This window comes from Trachurus trachurus (genome assembly GCF_905171665.1).
Source record: "Trachurus trachurus genome assembly, chromosome: 16".
In the NCBI taxonomy this organism is placed as follows: domain Eukaryota; kingdom Metazoa; phylum Chordata; class Actinopteri; order Carangiformes; family Carangidae; genus Trachurus; species Trachurus trachurus.
The window spans coordinates 33,140,187-33,164,989 of NC_139902.1; the positions used below are offsets into that span (position 1 = coordinate 33,140,187).

The following is a 24,803-nucleotide window of genomic DNA, read 5'->3' on the forward strand; positions in this document are numbered from 1 at the left end:
AGAGCTGCTCGGCCGGCCAACCTCCGTCGTCATCCCGGGGGGAGAAAACAATCACTAATTAACTTACCCGCAGGTTTTTAGAGGTTTACCACCGGCTGGTTAAATTATTTTTAGGAGATAAATGTTGGTCTCATTGATGAAATCTAACAATTGTGGCAGTAGCATTAGTTTTATGTAAAGTGAAGCCTTTGTGTGTAAGCAGCGCTGCCTCGGGGCTCTGGAGCCTAACGTTACGTACAGAAATCACCACATTTACAAAAAATAAATAAATATTTTACAATGAACCGATCAGTCTGCATTAAGTTTTATTTGATTAAACTATAGTTACGGTACACGGCTACACTACCGTCTTTGGTTCATGCATACTGGAAATATTTTCCGAATCAGTACGACATCCGGGAACTTTTCGCATACTGCAGATTTTGCTTTTGTTTGCATACTGCATACTACATACTACATTTTGGCCAAATCAGTACGTACTAGCAGTATAGTATGCGGTTTCGAATACAGCCTGTGTCTATGTCTAATTACCCATGAGTCCCTGGGGCTCACAGGCTCCGCCCCCTTCCCCCCCCGTCGCCACGGCGCCCGGCAGAGCCTCAGAGTGACAGGACGTCCTCACCGTTGCGCTCCAGCAGGTGCGGGTCCGAGTGTTTCTTGCCTATGTCGGCGAAGGAGCGGACCAGCGGGATGCGGTTGCTCAGCTTCTTCTCGTTCTGGTGGTGATGGCGTTTCATCATGGCCTCCCTCACCTTCTCCCGCACGCTCTCCTCCAGCTGCCCCGACGCCACCATGCTGTCGATTACCATGTCTACAGGGACACCACACCACATCGTCATTAATACGCCTGCACTTGATAATAATAATAATAATAATAATAATAATAATAATAATAATAATAATAATAATAATAGATTTTATTTGTATGCCGCCTTTCATGGCACTGAAGGTCGCCTCACAGAAAAATATATACATACAGAACATAGGGCTGGGACGATATGCTTTTCTCCCGATTCGATTCTTCTACGATTTTTTTGGATGGCGATTCGATTTAAGTTGCGATTCTACGATATTGCAGATTCTCTCGATTTTTAGTCTGCATTTTTAACATTTATCTGCACAAAAAAAAGCCAACAACTGCACATTGCACAATATTTTAAAAATTAAAAAAAAAATCGATTTTTGAAAAAAAAAAAAATCGATTTAATTAAAAAAGATATCGCGATTAGGGGCGGGAGAAAAATTGATTCACATATATATCGTGATATCTTTTTTGACGATTTTTAAATCGATTTTTTTTTCCAAAATCGAATTCATTTTGAAAAAAAAGAAATTTTCAGATTTTTTTTTTTTTTTTAATATTGTGCAATGTGCATTTGTTCACCTTTTTTACATACAGAGAGTCCAGGTTTTGGAAAGGGTTAAAGTTCACTTTATAATGGAGTATGTTAATTTATAGGCTCCTACAGTATTTGTGTGCAGATAAATGTTAAAAATGCTAAAGACTAAAAATCGAGAGAATCAGCAATATCGTAGAATCGCAATTTAAATCGAATCGCCATCCAAAAAATCGTAGAAGAATCGAATTGGGAAAAAAGCATATTGTCCCAGCCCTAATCACGATTTTTATGTGAATCTATTTTTTCTCCCACCCCTAACAGAACATCTCATAATAATAGTGCAAAAGACACAGCATAAAAACAGCACATATAAAATATTAAAAACAGCATAAAAGCACCAAGGAAAAAAACAATGAAATGAAATAAAACAAGTGCAGTGAATTAGATGTGATGAGCAAGTCGGAACGGGTGAGTTTTGAGTTGGGATTTAAACAGATTTATAGATGTGATGTTACGGAGGTTAGGAGGGAGTGACGCAGCGAGCGGCGAGCGGCGGCGTTCAGACCTGCGATCTCCTCGATGGTGTTGGCTCTCATGTCGAGCAGCACGGTGCCGTTCAGGATACAGGACCGGAGCTCGAACAGGGAGTGGAGCGACAGCGTGGCCACGTAGGGTTTACTCCACCGCTCTCCTCCGTCCTCCACGTCCTCCTCAAACTTCAGCCACCTGCACACACACACGCACACACACACACACACAAAAACGCAGAGTCTTTTATTTTGAAGGGCTGATCCATAGAAACCATCTCAGTGTAGTTTTCTCCCTCTGCTTCTCTCTGGAGCTCTAGTAACAACAGGTCGGTGTCAGCCAATCAGAAGAGAGGAGGAGGCTCTGAGCCTCCTTCTGCCTCCTTCTGATTGGCTAAATCAGTGGTTCGGAAACTTTTTTTTACATCAAATAACCCTTAATTGACTTAAATTAAACCATGGATCCCCAACTCCAGAAATATACAAATATTTGTTCTGATAACATTACCTTCTTAGTTAGTGTAAAATTGGGGGCAATGGTGTGAAAAAAAATTTAAAAGTTTCAACAACAACAAAAAAAAAGTGTTAAAAAGAAACAAAAAAAAACTTGTAAGAGAAATTTCTCAAAAAAAAAAAGTAAAATAGATCAATAGATCAAAATGGATTTAATAAAAAAAGGTTAAAAATTCCACCAAAAATCTTCCAAAAAAAAATTCTTCAAAAAATTGCAAAAAAATATTTCCTAAAAAAAATTCAAACCAAAAAAAATCTGAAATATTTCCAAAAATGTTTTTTCAAAAATGAAAATTCACAATATGTTCCAAAAAAAATTTTCTCAAAAATTTCAAGCAACATTTTTCAAAATTTTTTCAAAAAACCTGACAAATTTCTGGACAAAAAAAATTCTCAAAAAAAAGAAAAAAAAAATCTAGAAAAGGTTTTAGAAATTCTAGAAAACAAATTGATAAAATTTCAAGTAAAAGTTGGGGACCCGCTTGAACCCTCTCAAAGACCCCTGGGGGTCCCCGGACCACAGTTTGAGAACCACTGCTCTAAAATGATCCAATAAAAAAAATAGAGCAGATTTCAGAATAAAACACTCAGAGAAACCAAATCCTGAAAAGTTGTTATTGGATGGTCCAGGTGGTGAGGGGGCGGGGCTTAGTTGTGACATCACAAAGTGACAGGAAGTCCTGACGGCTGGTTTTAAGGCTCAGTTTCTGAATACAGGCTGTGTGCATTTCTCTGTGGACTGAGGCTTTGATACTTTCACAGTGTTAATATAGAACCTAGAGCTGCTTTATAATCACACTACACATGGACATCTACCTTTATACTGTATGGAGCTTTAACACAAACATCTACCTTTATACTGTATGGAGCTTTAATACAAACATCTACCTTTATACTGTATGGAGCTTTAACACAAACATCTACCTTTATTTTGAAGGAGCTTTAACACAAACATCTACCTTTATACTGTATGGAGCTTTAACACAAACATCTACCTTTATACTGTATGGAGCTTTAACACAAACATCTACCTTTATACTGTATGGAGCTTTAACACAAACATCTACCTTTATACTGTATGGAGCTTTAACACAAACATCTACCTTTATACTGTATGGAGCTTTAATACAAACATCTACATTTATTTTGAAGGAGCTTTAACACAAACATCTACCTTTATACTGTATGGAGCTTGAACCTACCTTTACCTACTGTATTTACCGTCTGTCTCAGCTCATATTTGCTCTACAGTGTAAATATGATGTGAAATGTTTAGTTTTTTAACACGTGTTTCTCTTTCTCTTGCTGTAAATCAGGTGATTAAAGACTTAAAGAACAAACCCAGAGGATTATGTACGAGCAGCAGACAAACCGACAGCGACTCAGCAGACTTTAATCCTGAATAAATACTGTACGTGCTCATCAGTTCAAACAGCGACGGATCAGTGAGTTTTATCACGTCAGGACAAAGACGAGTAAATATTTAATCAGCTTCTTAAAGTCAAGTCTGACGGTTGTGAAATGAAAAAAGGCTGAGGCTGCTGTTTTCGTCGTGTTGGGGTGTTAATAAAGTTGGCTCTATGGCTGGCCGATTAAAACAGAATCTATTTTTGAAACTTGTTTAAAAGTTTAAAATGTATGGGAAAAAAGGATGATTTGTTACATATAACTCTGAAATTATTATGAGTTTTGTTCTTTTCTTTTGTTTTTACTTGAAAAAAAAGAAAAGGCTAATTACGCACTTTATTTTTTTTTACACTAATATAATTTATTTTAATGGAAACAGTTTAAAGCGCTTAAGCATTAATATTTTGTTGGTGCTTGAAGCAGTGTTACGTTTTAGTATTTGTAACTTGTCTGTTTTATTCATGGTTTTATTCTATTTTTTTCCTAATATTTTCTTTTAATCATATCTTGTTTTTAGCAAAAATTGTTTTAAGTTTTGTTGTGTTGCTGTGAATTTGACTCCTCCGCGATGGTCTTTTGAGATAAAATAAAGGTTTGATAATTGAACCTTATACTATATAGCCATTTTAAGGCGGAGTCACTTTACCTCTTTTTGTTGTTACAAAAAGAGGTAACAAAAATAGCGAATCGAAAATAGTCCGGAAGAGGACGAAGAATAATAATAAGTAAGAAAAAATCCACACAATAACAGTAGTGCCCGGGCTTAGCTGTTGGGACCAGTGCCCGGTGCGATGGCCCGTGGCCCTAATTAATTAGAGCGAAAAAGAAAGAGAGAGAGAGAAAAACATATACAAATGGGAAAGAAATAGTTAGTCATCACAATCAGCAATATAATTCTAGAGGAAACATGATAAATTGAGTTCTTCGTTGAGTCCGTGTGGTTCCACGGTGTCATCAAGAAACTCCTCAGAAGAGAAGCCCACTGGATCTACACACTCGACACCGTGGAACCACACGGACTCAACGAAGAACTCAATTTATCATGTTTCCTCTAGAATTATATTGCTGATTGTGACGACTAACTATTTCTTTCCCATTTGTATATGTTTTTCTCTCTCTCTCTTTTTCGCTCTAATTAATTGTTTGTATTACAGGCTATTTTGTATTTTGTTTGTGTAGCCTATTCTTGGTGGGTGGGCCTAAGTTGCCCTTTGATCAAGTATCGCCCATTTGGTGAGTGTAAGAATGAATGAACTCCAGGTAGTGACCATATAACCAGCTGTGTCACCCTACGTTCGGCTTACCTCTGATGAAGACGCACGTTAGGTGTTGTGCACCTTTATTAAATCTCTGCATTATATCGAGTGCTCCAGTTGTTTCTTTTGGGTTTAATCCTCGTTGAAGTGACCACATAGGCCTATTTCACGAGATTCGGAAGTGACGTCACACAGGGTAAATCTACATCTGGTCCGGTCATCTGCGGCTAGAGCGATTGACAGTGTGGCGACACTTTTCATTCAAACAAACTAATACGACCGCCACAAAAGATTTCATCAGTGAGACTAACATTAATCTCCTAAAAAAAGTTTAACCAGTCAGCGGTAAACCTCTAAAAACCTGTGGATAAAGTTACCTGGATGTAGCTACGAGCATCTGCCTACTAGCCCCCGGTTGCTGCTCCCTTGTTAGTTGTTGTTACAGTTGTTACCCAGTTGGGTATTATTGGCTCCCTTTGCATTTCTCCCAAAACAAGCACATTTCCTAACGGGCAATATCTGGATAAACTGACAACAGGCTGCGGATTTAACGGCGATGTTCTCGCATTATAGTCCAGGCAAAATAGCGTTTTACGACAGACTAATTGTCACAGAAGGTTTTTCACCATACATCATTTCTATGAGGTGTCTAGAACAACATACTAAAAGTCCTAAGAAATCCTAGTTGGGGAAATATGTTTAATTCGCATCATTATTTACTGTATAAAGTCTATGGTGCCGACAACAATACACCCCAATGGGGATATTTTTTCCCTTTACTCCTATCACAATGAAACTTTACACAATGAAAGTATCCATGAAATGTAAAATTTTTTGTATTACAAGTTTCTTTGAAAATGAATTTGAATATGCAAATGAGCCTTACACTAATCAAATATGCCCAAAATACACCCGAATAGGTTTCATTTTTTCCTTTACTCCTACCACAATGAAACTTTACACAATGAAAATAAACATTAAAAGTAACATTTTTTGTATTACAAGTTTCTTGGAAAATGAATTTGAATATACAAATGAGCAATACGCTAATGGAATATGCCCAAAATACACCCGAATAGGCTTATTTTCTTCCTTTACTCCTACCACAATCACACTTCACACAATAAAAGTATACATGAAAAGTAACATTTCTGTATTTCAAGTTTATTGGAAAAATAATTTTAAATATGTAAATGAGCTCAACACTAATTGACTTATGGTCAAGAAGCCATAAAGCCACAAGCAGCAACAGGGGCCAAATAACTAACACATTCATGTACATTCAATAAGTTAACCTATGCACCGAGTGCTGTCACTTGCCACACTTGACTTATGCATACACACATGTCACTTGCCACACTTAAAAGACCTATATTGACCTTAAGAATTAATTGCACAGTCTTGTCTCAAGTTGCTTTCTAAATTCTTTTTTTTTTTATTAGCGAACAAGCCTTACCTAATGACTTTCCTCCCAGTTTGCAGAGAACATCAGAAGAAAGTCAGAATTCATCAAAGTCGTTTCAACGACTTTCATGGATACTTTCATCATGTAAAGTTTCATTGTGGTAGGAGTAAAGGAAGAAAATAGCCCCATTGGGGTGTATTGTTGTCGGCACCATAGACTTTATACAGTAAATAATGATGCGAATTAAACATATTTCCCCAACTAGGATTTCTTAGGACTTTTAGTATGTTGTTCTAGACATCTCATAGAAATGATGTATGGTGAAAAACATTCTGTGACAATTAGTTCTATTTTTGGGTCCAAAATGAGCTAAATTGCCTGGACTATTAAAGAATATTAAAACTTTTAGCAGCTTTACTGCTATCACTGTCAGTTGCTGCTGAACGGCGATAGCGATGCTAATTTGTTAGCCCGTCGTTAGCATTAAGCTAACGGACTTTATGCTTAGTAGTGGTACTGGCTGTGTGTGGTTTGAAGGTTGTTTCAAATAATGTGGGTTTGAGTGAACATCTTTGATAATTAAATACATATTGCTGCTTAATATGTTTTATGTATGGCATTATTACAGTAGGCTAATGATTAGCCGCTAATCTTCCATTTGGACAGTGACAAATAAAACCTTGAAGCAAGAAGGTTTTGTTGGAGAACTGACATTGATATACAGTAATTCAGTAACGGTTGTAAACCAGTGTACGGTTTAGTTTTAATATTTTGCCGTTCAAAAGCAAGCTAAACAAAGTCTTTTCCATCATCTCTTAGTATAGCCTAACTTACCCTGCTAGAAAAACCAGCATGGAAATGATGCTGGTCTATGCTGTTTTTGTTTTTTTAGCAGTAGCCAAAACCCACTTCTTCTGTAAGGCTTCTGTAAGTACGGCTGTTTTTGTCTAGAATTTGTACACTGAGGTACGCAGCAGAAGCTTTTATTTTTGGATTCAGCCATTGCGCTTCCGCGACTGGTAGTAGTAGTTTTACCCTGTAACGGAAACCGGAAGTACCTAAACCCGGAAGTCGTGAAATAGGCCTACTGCACCTTCCTACTTACCGGTCCTGTCTGAGAGCACCGAGTTACCGGCTGAAGCGCAAGAGCACCTCTCCTTTTGGACATGATAAATATTATATTTTCCTCCTCACCTGGCCGTCTCCTTCCACTCCTGCACCTCCCCGTCCCTGAACGCCAGCTCGTCCAGCTCCGTGAACAGGTCGTGGGGGATGTGCTCCTCGTCGTCGTCCTCCGTCCCCAGGATGAACTGGACGCGCTGAGACGGCGTGTCTACACACACACACACACACACACACACACACACACACACACACACACACACGTCATCATGACATCATCTGATCTGACCCATGTGCTCAAAAAAACAATTTTTTTAGAAAAAGTTGTAAAATTCCTGAAGAAAAAGTTATTAAAAATCTAGAAAAAAAGGAGTAAAATTCCTCAAGAAAATGTTTGAAAAATATTCTAGAAAAAAGTGGTAAAAAATTTCCCAAATACATTTTTTTTTAAAAATTCTAGAAAAAAGTAGTAACTTTTCTAAAAAAAAAAACGTAGTACATTTCCTAGGAAAAAAAGAGGTACAATTTCCAGTAAGAGTTGGGGACCCCCTTTAACCCACTGACGGACCCCCGAGGGTCCCGGACCAGACTTTGAGAACCCCTGGCCTAAAGGCGCCGTGCTCTTATTTTGAAATTCAGAAAAAATACCTTCAATATTTAAGACTTTATAAAGTTGTGAAAAGACTTTTTAATACTTTTTAAGGGTCTTAATTTTCCTAAGATTGATTTATCACCTTTTAATACTTTTCAAGACCCCGCGGATGGATACCCTGTTCCATGTCTCTTCGTCTTGGCGTTTCTTTCATGGGAACATCCGTACGCGGCACAAAAGTTTGGTATTTTGCCAGATTCACAGCTGTCAAACCCTCTGACTGTTGACTGTTGACAATGCGGCATCTACGTGTTTATATCTACGATCTGACCCGTCTCTCTCTGCTCTGTGTTGAACTGTCAAACGGACTCGGACTCTGACTCTGACCGTTGCTAGGAGACTCTCGTCCGTCGTCGCGGTCCGACCGGTCCCGCCGTTGCTTGCTGCGGTGGTGACGGTGTCCACGGTGACGGTGGCGTCTCCGGCCCTGACGACCACCCAGAGGGACGTGGACGCCCACGTAGACCGCCCGGTGACCTGAGAGAGGAGAGAGAGAATATAAGCACTGCCTTGTCATGTTTAAATAAAGTTATTTAAATTGAAAAAAAGAATGAGAGAGAGAGAAAAGAGGAGAAGAGAGATGAGAAGAGAAGAAAAGAGAAGAGGAGAGATGAGAAGAAAAGAGGAGAGAAGAGGAGAAGATAAGAGGATAGAGCAGAGGAGTGAAGAGGGTAGAGGAAAAGAGAAGAGAAGAGGATAGAGGAGAAGAGGAGAGAAGAGGATAGAGAAGAAAAGAGAAGAGAAGAGGAGAAAAGATGGTAGAGAAGAGAAGAAAAGAGAAGAGAAGGTAAGAGGAGAGAAGAGGATAGAGAAGAGAAGGGGAGAGAAGATGGTAGAGGAGGAGAGAAGAGGATAGAGGAGAAGAGAAGTGTGAAGAGATAAAGAGAATCTGAGTTTTATCAGATCACGTATTCAGATCTGTGTGTGTGTGTGTGTGTGTGTGTGTGTGTGTGTGTGTGTGTGTGTGTGTGTGTGTGTGTGTGTGTGTGTGTGTGTGTGTGTGTGTGTGTGTGTGTGTGTGTGTGTGTGTGTGTGACTCACTCTCCAGCTCTTCCTTCTCAAAGTTGGTGTGGAGGGTGGAGCTGGTCTTCCCCTGGTCCAGCACCGCCTCCTCATCGTTGCCCTGCAGCACACACACACACACACACTCAGAATAAACAGGTGGAATAACCCTTTTCTCACTGGGGACGTGACGAATAAACAACACGAAACTGAGAAATATTTGGCGGCGAATATTTTGCATCGAAACCGTTCACACTTTTTTCCCTCACTCAGGACATGTTGAGGATACAAAATCAGTTGAGTTTGCTTCTGTTGCAATTTGTTCAACCTTTTTTCATAAAATGACTGGACTATTAAGCAATATGTGATATTGGTTTTATGCAACAGTTTCAACAATTCCATCTAAGCATGGATAAATGTTTAAAACTCAATAAAAGAAGTGAAAAAGACACTTTAGTCGTTCTGTCTTGCAAAGCAGACTGGAGTAGATCATGAGGATCCTTTACACACCGACAGACTGAAGAGAAGAGAAGAGAAGAGAAGAGAAGAGAAGAGAAGAGAAGAGAAGAGAAGAGAAGAGAAGAGAAGAGAAGAAAAGAGAAGAAAAGAGGAGAGGAGAGAAGAGAAGAAAAGAGAAGAGGAGAGAAAAAGATAGAGAAGAAAAGAGGAGAGGAGAGGAGTGAAGAGAAGAGGATAGAGGAGAAAAGAAGAAAAGATAAGAAAAGAGGAGAGGAGAGGAGAGCACGACACACAATGCTCCATATAAACAGCTCAATCAGAATAAACAGGTGGAATAACCCTTTTCTTACGGCCTTTCACACCAGGGACGTTATGAATATACAACACAAAATTGCAAAATATTTGGCGGTGAATATTTCGGATTGAAACCGTTCACACTGGCAACGGATGCAACGTCGTTGAACACAACTACTCGTTCATTCTCCCTCATGTATTCACCACCTTGTCTTGTTGAGTCGTGTAACACACATGCGCAAAAACTTTACCCTGCTTTGATCCACTTTGTATGGATCTATTTTAGGAGCAAAATGTGAATGAAAGGTTTTTTTTTTTATTATTATTATTATTAACTTTTTTATTTGAATTTCAAATGCAACAGATTTAATTCAATTACATTCCACTTTTAATATGAACATTTTAACCCGGAATTCCCCCCTCCTTCACCCACCACCACCACCCAGCAGTGTGCTAGTGCAATAAGAGATCTGTTAGGTCAGATATAAAGATTCATCCATACTGCAATTGTGTTTATCCTTGCTGTTGAAAGTTCCAGGTATGCAATGTCCAAGAAGCTTCCAAGCCAGTGAGTTTTTGAGATGTCATGGGGAGGTTTCCAGCGTTGGACAATGATTTTCTTTGCCGCTGTCAGACCTGCCAACCAGATTTTACGTGTTTTTCCCCCAAGGGAGAGCTGGGAGTCATCATTAAGAAGGTGTATCGCAGGTTCCCTTGGTAACTGTACCCCTGTTAGCGCTGCTATCGTACCAATTACCTTCTCCCATAAATCTAAAATCCCCGGACATTCCCATACAACATGTGCAAAAACGCCAAAGGTTCCCTGGGGACAAAATGAGCAATATGTGACCCGCTCTGGCGAAATGAGTCGGAAGTCGCAATGTTCTATTTTTAGATAATCAGCTGATAACGTGGAAAATCAATAAAAACTCCCAAAATTTCTTTTTGCTAATTTCAAAGAAATGACATTCAAAAACACTCTCCCAAAGTTTCATAGTCCAGATAATTGAGGAAAGGCACGTAAATGACGATTAAAGTTGACTTACAACTTTTAACGCTCTAGAGAGGAGCACAACATGAGGCTAAATAACTTCTGAGCCTGATAGGGACGAGCTGTAAACTGCATATGAGGGTCCTTGAATGGTGCATTTATGACAACAAGGGTAGCCACGTGAAATCACGTAGTACGGGGCCAGATGCTCAGCTGAGCGGTAGCAGCGATGCTAAACCGAGCGTTAGCATCGATGCTAAACCGAACGTAGCATGCTAACGCTTGCAGATGTTTTACAAAACATGAAATATCTTCTGAACCGTTTATGATAGAGACGAGCTGTAAACAGCATCTGAATAGTTCCATTCTGCCTTCCGAGGGTCATTGAATGGTGCCTCTACAAGGTACGTGTAATCACATGGTACGGAACAGACGCCAGATTCACGGAAGGCTTTAAACCCATGGATGTATTATATTAGATCCATGTTTAAACCAGAGACGTTCTAAATTGTTTGAACGCATTTTTCTCAGGTTTTCAATCGAAAGCAGTGAGTGGAAGACCATAATTAAAATCGCCATATCTTAAAAACTATCCAATGTATGACTTTGACTAGGGTATCATTTTAAAGCTTATTTTCTCCTCTTTCCATTGATACCAAAATCTCAATTTTGAAATTTGGGTCACTGCGACTCATTTTGCTGGATCAGGTCACATATGAGTTCGTAGTTAATCCCATTTGATGTCTAGTTCTAGGTGTTAGATTTGCTCTGTGACAGAATTTCAGGTGTATATACTGATGATTGGGTTTTTTTTGATGCTCTAATAACATTGTCCCAAATCGTCTTCCAATCGTCTAAGTTTTGCCCTGAATCAGATAAATTTCTCTCCCAGGCTTTCATTCCCGCTGTGGGCATATATTTCTGGGAATTCAGTTTATCATAAATGTATGAAACTGTACATCTGGGAGCATTCTGTATCCATTCCAAGATGGGGTGGTCTTTTAATTCTGTCCCCCAGGGAACCCGATAGGCTTTACAAGCTGATCTGATCTTATTCCAAAGTAGAAAAACTGGGAGTTTTTGCTAATACCATAACGTGCTACCATTTCTTGGAAGTCAAGAATGAATGAAAGGTTTTGGGTTTTTTTTTTACTTGCACAGTCTATTTTTAGGCGCACAGGCGAGTGAAATGCTCAGCACTGTACAGCCCTGATATTGACATGTGACACACACAGTGATGTGAACAGGAAGTGATCTGACAGCTGGAGGAGCAGGACCCTGCAGCTGGACGGAGACCACACACACACACACACACACACACACACACACACACACACACACACACACACACACTCTAATCCTCATTGTAGCTGTGAATACTGATGTAAACCAACAGGGATTAAAGTTACACACACACACACACTTCACCTGAGTGTCCAACACACTTGAAGATGCCGTGAGTCTGAGTAGAAACGATGTAGATCAATCAATAATCACTTTAATCAATCAATTCATCAATAATCATGATAATAAAACTCCTCAGGAAGCCCCGCCCACTGAGTCGATGACCTCATTCAACCCTCCAGTGTGTGTGTGTCCATCCGGTCTGTCAGGGTTAATGTGGATTTCACACTCTGGTGAACACACACACACAGCACAACAACATCTGTTATCACACTCACACACACACAAACGCGCGCGACCTCGGTGCCATGACGACCAACAGGACAACAGGAAGTGGACACGTGGGCGGAGCCGCCAGCGATCTAAAGGTCAGAAAAACCCTCGACAGGAAGTTCATCGTCACGTGACACAGGTGACGAGCCAATCAGGAGCCACCGACACATTCCTCTGGAGCTTTTCAAAATAAAACAACACGGTCTGCTTCGTTTTTCAGTTCCGGCTTTAAAGGGATACGCCAACATTTTTTTTTTCGTGTCTTGCCTCACTCCCGAGTCCATGACCAGCAGATAGACACCATCCTTTCCACTGTGCGTGCAGTAACCATGGAGATAGAGCCGTATCGCCGTAATTAGCTTAGCTCAAACACTGGAAGTGCGTAAAAAAAATGGAAAAAAATATTACTCATAAAAACAGACTAAATATTACAAAAAAAAAAAGGAAAAATATTACTTTGAAAAATGGAAAAACAAAAAAAAAAACTCAGAGAAAAACAGAGAAAATATTACTAAATAAACCCTGAATCCTGATGCTGGACCAGATTGAAAACTTTCAGCTTCAGCTTCTAAAAATAAAAGTCGCCTTGCAGGAATCTGGTGCTGGTTCTGGTTTCTGGATCAGGTTTCACACACACGGAGCAGAACCCGACGTCCCATGATGCTCTGCTCCGCGTGTGTGTGTGTGTGTGTGTGTGTGTGAGACCTATCGACAACCCGAGGTCACACACAGGAACGCTATGAGATGAATCCAGTTCGGTTCATGGAGAAAAACACAGGATCAAAGAGTTCGTTTTTCTCATTCATCAACTGTAGAAACGACGCGAAGCTGCTCAACGACTTCTACACCTAAGTTTATATACTTAGATATTATGTAGTTTATAAATATCATTTATATATAGTTCATTATGGAAGCGTATTGCATTCACTTTAAAAAGAGACATTAAACTCTGTTTTTCTGAGTAATTATTTTTTTCATTTTTCAAAGTAATATTATTTTCTGGGGTTTTTTTTGTAATATTTTGTCTGTTTTTATGAGTATTTTTTTTTTTTTTTTTTTGTAATATTTATCTTTTCTTTCATTTTTCAAAGTAATATTTTTTTCTTTTTTTTAAAAATATTTTGTCTGTTTTTCTGAGTCATATTTTTTTTTCCATTTTTCAGAGTCATATTTTTCCTGGGTTTTTTTAGTAATATTTTTTCTATTTTTATGAGTAATATATTTTTCCATTTTCCAAAGTAATATTCTTTTTCTGTTTTTTTTTTTTTTAATTAATATTTTGTCTGTTTTTCTGAGTCATATTTTTTCCTGTTTTTCAAAGTAATGTTTGTTTTCAGTTTTTTTAGTAATATCTTTTTTCTGTTTTTCAGAGTAATATTTTTTTCTTTTTTGGGAGTAATTTTTTCCCCCTATCTTAACGAGATTTCAAAATCCCGCAAGAAGCTCCTAACGGCTGCAAATGGATACCAACTGTCTTCGTAACAAAAAGACACACCAAAAAACATCCAAATACCTCCATGCTGCTCGTATGTAATGTCCCTCTTGTATTGAAGCCCCGAAATGCAAAATTGTCCCGAAAAAAATTAAATAAGTCTATATTTCAAGCTTGTTTGTAGTGGAAGCTCCGAGAGGAGCTTCTCTGGACATGCTGTTATATGGACATGCACTGCTACGCCGAGACCCCCTGTAACTCAGAGAAGCCACGGAGGACTCTGAAACTTCTCCCAGCCCTTAGTCCACATGAGGGGGAGGAGATGCGTGAAATTTCAATTTTGGGTGAACTATCCCTTTAATATTTCTCTGTCAGACAACAACAGTGTTGAAGTCGTGAACAGATCAACATCACAACAGATCGTATTTGCAGAGGCAGGATGTTGTGTCTGTGTGTGTGTTTTGTTTTGCACATTTCACTTCACTTCACTTCTATCACTGAGCCGTTTCCTGTTTTACCGTCTCGTTTCCTCAAACGTTTGATGAAGTTTAACTCACCGCATGTCTGTCTGTGTGTGTGTGTGTGTGTGTATCTTTGTCTGTGTGTGTGTGTGTGTGTGTGTCTCTCTATGTGTGTGTGTGTGTGTGTGTGTGTCAGGCTGCCCACCGTCGTCACGGCTCGGTTCACCCTCTGACTGGCGATGCCTCCCCAGAAGTCTCCCATCGTCCTCCACCGACACCGAGCGACGGCTTCAAAATAAACTCCTCAAAGTCCAGAGAACAGAAGACGGAGAGAAAAGAGACAGAAGACGAGTCCAGAGAAAAGAAACGAGTCCGTAGACAGAAGACGAGTCCAGAGGGGACGTAGACGTGAGTAAACGCAGCGTGTGTTTTGTTCAGACAGCAGAGAAGAGATCTGGACCTGCAGCCCGTCAGTATCACACACACACACACACACACACAGTTGGACTCTGGGCTCTGGTCCATGTATTTATAGCAGAGTGTGTTAGTGTGTGTTGGTCCAGTGATCCAGGAGGAGGAGGAGGAGGAGTGTGACCAAACCACCGAGAGCAGGAACAGTTCACACATTAGAGCTGCAACTAACCATTATTTTCATTACTGATTCATCTGTCGGTTATTTATACGATTAACCGATTAGTTGTTTGGTCAATAAAATGTTGAAAAATGTTGTAAAACCAGCAGACGACATCGTCCTCAAATGTCTTGTTTTGTCCACAAACCAAAGAGAGACTCAGTTTATTGTCATAAAGGAACAAAGAAACCAGAAATATTCACATTGAAGAAGCTGAAATCACAGAATCTGGACTTTTTTTTTCTTTAAAAACGACTCAAACTGATTATCAGATTTATTATCAGAATAGACAATTAATTTAATAAATGATTATTGTTTGATTAATCGATCAATTGTTGAATTGACTTTTTTTTAGTCTTAGTTTAGTTTTTATTTAGTCTTAGTTTATGACGGAGTATTAGGGCCACATTGACAAATAAAAAAAATCACAAACTTCGAGAATAAAGTCGTAAATTTACGACTTTATTCTCGTATTTCTATGACTTTTTTCTCGTATGAAATGTACGACTTTATTCTCATAAATTTATGACTTTATTCTCGAAGTCTCTGTTTTGTTTTGGGTTTTTTCCATTCACTCTCATCTACCTGTGGGTCGTACTCCAAGTCTGTTATCTGACTCTACTTTACTTTACTGCAGTTTAGCATCCACACCTGGAGGTTGGAGCTAGCTCTAGTTTTTATTTCAGTTTAAATGACTTTTTCACTGCTAGTCTTCGTTTTAATCTTAGTTTTAGTGACCTATAATAACCCTGGTTCAGACCCGAGTCACGTGCTACAAGTCAAATCCAAGTCCAGGATCAAAACTCTGAAGAAGTCTGAAGATAAAGACCAGGACCAAGAAGTCTGGATCAAGATCAAGATCATCAGTTAAAAGTCTGATTCAGAACCAACAAGGAGAGCTTTTCAAAATAAAAGCAGAGGTGGACCAACGGAGCGCAGCAGCAGCCAGAGAACGGACCGCGATCAGGATTCATGTCCAGTTATCTGTGAGCGTGGGCGGCCATGTTGGCTCCTCACGAGGAGGAAGAGCACAAATAGTTCAGAGTTTCCAGTTTTACTTTTTCCCTCAGTAAACAGCAGATGATTACACACACACACACACACACACACACACACACACACACACACACACACACACACACACACACACACACACACACACACAAAAACACACACACACACACACACACACAGACACACACAGACACACACACACACACTCCTCTGACTGAGCCTCAGGAATCCTAATGAGAAACAGCAACAAGCTACAACACACACACACACATATAAAACACATGACAGACGAGGTTTTACATTTCCTCTTCTGTTCAAACACACACACACACACACACACACACACACAACTCCACTCAGCCTCAGGCTCAAAAGAAAAACTTTGACTACCGTATATAAAGGTAAATGTTTGTATTAAAGCTCTTTCAGAATAAAGGTAGATGTTTGTGTTAAAGCTCCTTCAGAATAAAGGTAGATGTTTGTATTAAAGCTCCTTCAGAATAAAGGTAGATGTTTGTGTTAAACCTCCTTCAGAATAAAGGTAGATGTTTGTGTTAAAGCTCCTTCATAATAAAGCTAGATGTTTGTAAAGTTCCTTCAAAATAAAGGTAGGTGTTTGTATTAAAGCTCCTCCTTCAAAATAAAGGTAGATGTTTGTATTAAAGCTCCTTCAGAAAGTTCAGCAATATGAATCCTAATGTACATAGAGTGAAATATGGAAGTTCAAAGGACTTTTATTCTGAAATTCCGCATCAGATTGGCCTGATTTTTCCTGGTTGTCATCCTGAGGTCGAGTACTATCAGTCTGGAACGGTCCAGTAATAACGGGGATTTTTTAAAGAAATATTAATCTTAATGTAGAACAACTTTGCAGGATTTGGTTTCTCTGAGTGTTTTATTCTGAAATCTGCTACATGTTATATTTTATTATTTGGATATTTGACCAAAGATCTTAGCTCAACTCTGATACATTCAGACAGCAGCTGTGTGTGTGTTTCCTCTGTAAAGACACAACAACCACAACCACAACACACACACAGTGACGTGGAAACACAGCTGATGCGACAAAGAGAGGAAACGACTTCACAGTGAACTAGTTTCTACACAGAACACCTGAAACCGAGGAGAGAGCAGCTTTTATTTTGAAAATCTGCGGCAGGTGCAGGTGGTCTCTCATACACACACTGATAAAGATCTGAACAAATACACACACTCGTGCTAGATCAACACAATCTGCTCACAACTCATTTTTATTGGTGCCGAGCGACAATAAACCCATTCATGGCAGGAAGTAGGTCTGAACCGCCAAAATAAAAGTCACCTGCTGTGATTTCTCTTCCTGCGATTGTGTTTGTTTGTTTAGTTTTTTTTTCTGTTTCAACTTTCTGCAGCTTCTCAACGTCACACGATAGAAAATCAAACTATGGATCAAACTGTTGATCGGTTTTCAGTCAGATTGATGTTGAGTTATTAATAAAAACAGAGAATATAGACTAATCAATAATCTGAACACTCATTTTCTATCGATTCTGTGATCAATTAATCAACTAATTTGTCAGTTTTGAGGTGATTAGTGAATCAATCTATCGATCAGTGATGAAAATAAACACACATTGTTAATTTCCATCAAGGAGAATTAAAAAGTTAAAAATAGAATTAACTCGTATTAGAGGAAGTTAAACAGCACGTACACACACAGACAGACACACACGCTGTCCCTGCAGCTGGAGAACATCTGGACCAGACGCTCCTTTACTGAACACACTGTGGGAAAATTCACAAACACACACACACACATACAGGTCACGTCAGGTCAGACTTGCTAACGGTGACGTCAGCCAATCAGAACGCAGCGATGAGCTCCCACAGTGTCCAGTTCAGACTGGGACCAAACAGGAGGTCGTGACCTCGGACAACGACTCACATCAAACCGTCACTGGTTGCTGTTTTGTTTTATTTCATTGATTTAGTTTGATTTGTTGATTTGGTTTTATCTAGATTATATTATATTATATGGTTTGTTGTTACTTTAATAACTTAATTACTTAATTAATAACTATATTAATATATATTAATAACTTAATAACTGTGAACACATAAGCTGTGGGACGGAGTAAAGCCGGAATAAAGCCAGAGTTCGGCCGGAGTTGAGCCGGAGTTGAGCCAGAGTAAAACCGCAGTAAAGCCGGAGTCAAACCGGAGTAAAGCCAGAGTAAAGCCAGAGTAAAGCCAGAGTAAAGCCGGAGTCAAACCGGAGTAAAGTTGGAGTCAAACCGGAGTAAAGCCGGAGTTCGGCTGGAGTCTGACCGGAGTAAAGCCAGGGTAAAGCCGGAGTAAAGCCAGAGTAAAGCCGGAGTAAAACCGGAGTAAAGCCGGAGTAAAGCCAGAGTAAAGCCGGAGTAAAGCCGGAGTAAAGCCGGAGTCTGACCGGAGTAAAGCCAGAGTAAAGCCGGAGTCAAACAGGAGTAAAGCCGGAGTAAAGCCGGAGTAAAGCCGGAGTCTGACCGGAGTAAAGCCAGAGTAAAGCCGGAGTAAAGCCAGAGTAAAGCCGGAGTAAAGCCAGAGTAAAGCCGGAGTAAAGCCGGAGTAAAGCCGGAGTAAAGCCGGAGTCAAACAGTTTTGCCTCGTGCTGACGGACCACTTGTTTACATAGAGGCTTGTTTATGCCGTTACCTGCAGCGGCTGTCGTCCGTCTGCCGTCTGCCCAATTTCAGGTGAATGCAGCATGAAAAATACGACTGAGTTGCTTGAGATATACAACCACAACGCGAGATGGGAGGAATTCTTACACAATGTACCTTTAAAGCTTGATATAAAAATAACAGTTTGCAGCAACACAAAGCCGATCACCAATCAATCAATCAATCAATCAATCAATCAGTTGATCGATCAGATGACAGGTTACGGGGCAAATGAGCTCGCACATATCTGATTGGTCGCCTCTGGGTGACATCATCACGAGTCACAGAGACTCATGTTGTCTGGTCATCGACTGAAACCTGCTGCAGATGTTCACACGCACACACACGCACACAACCAGGAATAAACAACTTGTGTGAGTGTGTGTTTCCATCCGCATGACCACATTCAACGATCAAATGCTCTAATAAATGTTGTTTTATTGTGGAGGGGCAACTTCCTCCTGCACCGGCACCAAACAAAGAGCTGTTGCAGCACACACACACACACACACACACACACACACAGAGTCCGTGTTGGTCCATTCGTTGACAGATCGGATCCGTTTGAACGGAGAAAGTGAAAAGTTTCACCTCAGTTTCCATGGAGCATCCGCAGACAGGAAGCAGCAGGTTCACACACACACACACACACACACACACACACACACACACACACACACACACACACACACACACACACACACACACACACACACACACACACAAGGTCCAACTACAGAGACACACACGCACAAACCGACTGCAGCCAAACCCCAGAACAGCAGTCAACACTTTCCCCAAATAATAATCATCAATATTCATTAGTGGGGGCGTCGCGTGGCGTAGTGGTTAGAGCGGGCGCCCCATATAGAGGCACAGTCCTCGCTGCAGTCGGCCCTGGTTCGAGTCCCGCGTCGGGCGCCATTTACTGCATGTCATTCCCCCTCTCTCTGCCTCCCCGTTTCCTGTCTGTCTCAACTGTACTATCCATAAAGGCATAAATGCCCAAAAAATATACTTAAAAAAAAAAAAAAAAATATTCATTAGTGACGTCACCATTATAGGTTTTCTTGGTACCATTATTGTCAGAGAAATTATCACAGTATTACGATTATCACGATTATTATGCATCAATTAATTTCACAACACTATGAATGTGTAAAATCAAATATAGACAAAATATAATTACATTACTAATCTCTAAATAAAGGACCAGTTAGTTATGAATCCCCCAGGGGAAGTGCTTGAAATATTTAAGTCATTAATTGTCATCTAGATACCAAATGTTGAAGTTTATTTTAATCATTTTTTTAAATTAGAAATGACACTCTAACATTTAAATTCCTACCAATTCAATGTAACATTAATTAAACGGACCAGTATCTGTGCATTTACCTTTACTTTGGTGCCACATCTGCTGATACGGTTCCAATATAGCCTAATCTTTTTTGGAAAGTGACGGTATTTAGGAATCTTTAAGATCAATTAATTGTGGTGTTTAATACCACGATTAATTGTGAAATCCCTAGTATACATCAATAACCATGTTTTAGTCTGGGGGAAGAGGAGGAGGAGCAGCGACGTGACATTTCTGGTCGGACCAGAAACATTGAGAGACATTTCTGTCAAGCTGCAACATGACTAAGACTGAAGAGATCAACAGGAGGAGGAGGAGGAGGATGGGAAGAAGGAGAAAAAGAAGGAAGAGGAGGAGAAGAGGAAGAAGGACGAAGAAGGAGGAAGAGGAGGAGGAGGAGAAGACTGATTCACACCGACTTAGCAGCAGAAGATCCAATATATAGATTATTGATTGGTTATTACCTGGACCACAGCTCCGTGTGGTCACAGAGAAAAGACCCAGAGTGACACATCTTCACTCACAAACAAACCATCTTCAATCAGTTCAGACACATCGATCACCAATAATCTATCAATCAATCAACCAACCAATGAGTCACTGAAAACCATAAGCTCATCAGTAAACAGTGGAGAAAGAAGTGGGTGACATGTTCAATGAGGATTGTCAATAAAGTTTTTCAACCTGGCCCTGACTCCTGTCACGTCTCCACGGTAACGGCAGACACACAGTCTCCAGGTGCCTGCCTTGCTCGTTAACACGTCAACACGCTGAGAGTTTAATATGAGACTTTTTTTTTATTGTCGCAGAATTTTGGTTCTGCCGATGGAGAAACTCCTCGTTGGCCCTTTTAAAGTAACAAAAAGTTACTTTCTCAGTAACACATTAATTCTTGTTTTAAGTGACTGAGTTACTTTTTAATAAAGTAACTAGTAACTGTAACTAGTTACTATTTTTCAGTGACTAGCACAACACTGTCTGTCACTTGCACCAACAAACAGAAGAATAGCCAAAACGACCGGATCGCTTACTTCTGCTTTAATATGAGACTTCTTTATTGTCGCATTTTGGTTCTGCCAAAGGAGAAACTCCTCGTTGTCCCTTTAAAGCAGATATCAGTGGAATGTTTTTGTTAGTATAGAATCTGCTTTAAAGTAACGAAAAAGTTTCTCTTTCTCTTTTCTCAGTAAGGCATGTAGGTATTATCTAATTTGTGAATTAATTCTTTGTAACAAGGGGAAGACAATATAAGTTTGCTTCTTTCTGCCCCCTTTCATTCAAGAGTTACAGTATTGTCATTGTTTTTTATGAGTTTTATTTTATGTTTTTATGCTCGATAAATGAATGAAATAAACTAAACGCATTACTTTTTGTTTCAAGTAACTGAGTTACTAACTGAGTTACTTTTTTAATAAAGTAACTAAGAACTGTAACTAGTTACTATTTTTCAGTAACTAGAACAACACTCTCTGTCACTTGCACCAACAAACAGAATAATCTCATGTGTCTGCTGTTTGTGTTTGTTTTGTACCGAGGTTCCCTGAAGGGGTCTCTCACCTCACGAGCATCGTCAGTTAGTTCACTTCCTGGCTCTAAACTAACGTGGTTTCCCGCCGCTAAAACTGACATTTTACTTTACTTTAGTTTACTTTACTTTAGTAGTGACAGCGGACTCCATCTTAGAAAGAAGAAGGAGGAGAAGGAGGAGGAGGAGGAGGAGGAGAAGGAGGCTAACAACAAGCAGCAGGTAACAGCACTTACAGATGTGAGGAGCGGTCTCATCTGCTCGCTCTGGTCCTCCGCCATGTCCGCGGCTGCTGCTGCGTCTCTGTGACCGAGGAGCAGCTACTTCATCCGGCTGTGAGTGAGAGGAGAGCACCGGTAGTATCCGTCTTCTCCTCCTTCTCCTCCTTCTCCTTTTTATCCGTCTTTCTTCTTGTTTCACAGCTGCTCTTCTTTCTTGTCTCCGCCACTTCTTCACAACTGCCCTGGACTACATCAACTCCAGGCAGCTGCTCGCCCCGCCCACACCGGTTTGATTGACTGACAGCGAGATCCTCCAATGAGGAGGCGGCGCTCGGTTCTCTGCAGCCAATCAGCGAGCGGGGAAAGTGTAGTGGGCGGGGCCATGACGGTAACAAAGCATGGGAGCTGTTTTCTCTCATATTCATCTCAGTTCAGTTACTACAACAAACTTTAACATCATAAAATATAAATATATTTACTTTAAAATAATGTTTAATGCTTTATCTTGAGTTATCATCATTTTCAATGTTTGTCTGTGCAATATATCTGACCAAAATTTTTTTTCTCTATTTAAATAATGTGTTGTATTGTTTTATATACATATTTGTACATAGGGCAGAAGATTTTTACACAAGTTACTGATGAAAACCGATGTTTGTTTTATTTTATGTACATTTATTATATATTTATTTTCATATTAATTGATCATCTTTCTTTCAAACATGTCAGCATGGCATTGGTCCACCCATTACTGATAATTATAATCAATAATAACAGCTATATTAATGTAAAGAAACCAATAAAACCAATCAGCGAGCGGGGAAAGTGTAGTGGGCGGGGCCATGACGGTAACAAAGCATGGGAGCTGTTTTCTCTCTCATTCATCTCAGTTCAGTTACTACAACAAACTTTAGACTTTTAGATTTAAGACTTTTATTTATTTGCACATAAAAAATAAAACAAAACATTTACTTATCTCTCTGACTAGTAAGAAAGATACGATAAAAGAAATGTGCAGGTGAGGTCTGAAAAGAAAGCGAGACAAAAGAAGAGAACTAGTACAGAAGATTTTACACAAGTTACTGATGAAAACAGATGTTTGTTTTATTTTATGTACATTTATTATCTATTTATTTCCATATTTGTATATTAATTGATCTTTCTTTCAAACATGTCAGCATGGTATTGGTCCACCCATTACTGATGATAATAATCAATAATAACAGCTATATTAATGTAAAGAAACCAATAAAACCAACAATAAGTATAAAAACATTTTAAAACAATTGAAATTAACAATATCAGTATATATAAGTGTAATATTTACAGGTTTGTTTGGGTTTATTTAAATAATTTACAACAACAGAAGTCACAACACAACATTATAAAAATACTTTGTTTTTGAAAATGTCACTTGCATGAGAGTAGAAAAGAATATCTTGTTTTACCAGTTTTATTATGGGATGTTTACACGACTCTGTGTGAACTTCATGTTTCATTGTTTTGTTTTTTTTACTCTTGATTATTAGTTGCTGCTTCAAACCTGCACTGACTTCCTGTCAGTCACCTGTTGACCTTTAACCAACCAGCTGTGTCCAGCTGTTTCACTGCTGACAGCGTCATTTTCAATGCTAAGCTAACAGGCTAATGCTAAGCTAACAGTCCGTGTGATCAATACCATGTGAATCATGTGATATTGACATTTTAATAAACCAAACAAACTCTGGCTGTATTCAAAACCGCATACTACCGTACTGCCTACTACATACTGCGTTAGTGTGTACTGTATACTACTGAATGTAGGATTCAGTATACTACTTCAGCAGACCCACACCGTTCACACCGCAGTAGCAGTATACAAGTTTCCCAGAATGCATTTCACGGCAACCAGTAGCAGTAGCTGTAAAACAGGTTAAAAGCTGTTTTATTTCCCGCTCTAGCGCTGTAATTACGTAACTTTATTAAGTTTTAATATGTTTTCATGTGAGAAAGTAACTGTTTAGATCCCAAATATAATAATACGGCCAGTTGATCCAAACGACGGCTGTTTAGAAGTTTGCTCCGATGTTTTTCGGAGAAGTGAAGCTCCACAGCGACCGGGACATCACAGAGGCAGCAGCCGGTCTGCAGAGCTGCTCGGCCGGCCAACCTCCGTCCTCATCCCGGGGGAGAAAACGATCGCTAATTAACTTACCCGCAGGTTTTTAGAGGCTTACCACCGGCTGGTTGAATTATTTTTAGGAGATAAATGTTGGTCTCATTGATGAAATCTAACAATTGTGGCAGTAGCATTAGTTTTATGTAAAGTGAAGCTTCCTGTGTGTATTGGACAGCAGCCTTGGGGCTCTGTATGTACAGAAATCACCACATTTACAAAAAATAAATAAATATTTTACAATTAAAGCAGAAGTAAGCGATATTTCAGTGTTAATATAAGTCTTAAATAGTTCTATCTTCCGACAGCAATCACTTCTTTTTTTTTTTTCTTTTTTTTTGGGCGTTTTTGCCTTTATTTGATAGTACAGTGAGATAGACAGGAAAGGGGGAGGCAGAGAGAGGGGGAATGACATGCAGGAAAGGTCTGCCCGACGCGGGATTCGAACCGGGGACGCCTGCATTGAGGACTGTAGCCTCTACATGGGACGGCCGCCTTAACCACTGCGCCGCGCCACGCACCGCCCCAGCAAGCAATCACTTCTATAGAGTGTTTGGTCTGAAACACGGGTCTGTCAGTCACTCTGCTCTGCTCTGAGCCCAGGAGAAAACTTTTCTCGTATCCTACAGTTTTTATCCAATAAGGAGAGAGAACGGCATAAAGGGGCAGTCCTCTCTGTTT

At 39.6% G+C, this 24,803-nt stretch overlaps 1 protein-coding gene across 3 annotated transcripts in view; it reads right to left on the reverse strand.

Annotated features, from left to right (window-relative positions):
* The window catches only part of LOC310999002 (sodium bicarbonate cotransporter 3-like), a 70,970-nt gene extending 48,775 nt beyond the window's left edge, over positions 1-22,195 (reverse strand). For 2 of the 3 annotated variants that reach the window (XM_083989286.1, XM_083989285.1), the window contains exons 1-6: positions 14,744-14,892; positions 9,264-9,345; positions 8,550-8,699; positions 7,643-7,781; positions 1,906-2,066; positions 623-811 (exon numbers count right to left, since the gene is read on the reverse strand). In XM_083989286.1, coding sequence (XP_083845412.1) covers positions 623-811; positions 1,906-2,066; positions 7,643-7,781; positions 8,550-8,699; positions 9,264-9,345; positions 14,744-14,800 — 778 coding nt within the window. In that variant the 5' untranslated portion in view covers positions 14,801-14,892. Of the gene's footprint in view, positions 1-622; positions 812-1,905; positions 2,067-7,642; positions 7,782-8,549; positions 8,700-9,263; positions 9,346-14,743; positions 14,893-21,982 lie in introns of those variants that run through there. The other variant, XM_083989287.1, reaches the window with a different exon arrangement.
* Positions 22,196-24,803: the final 2,608 nt, after the last annotated feature.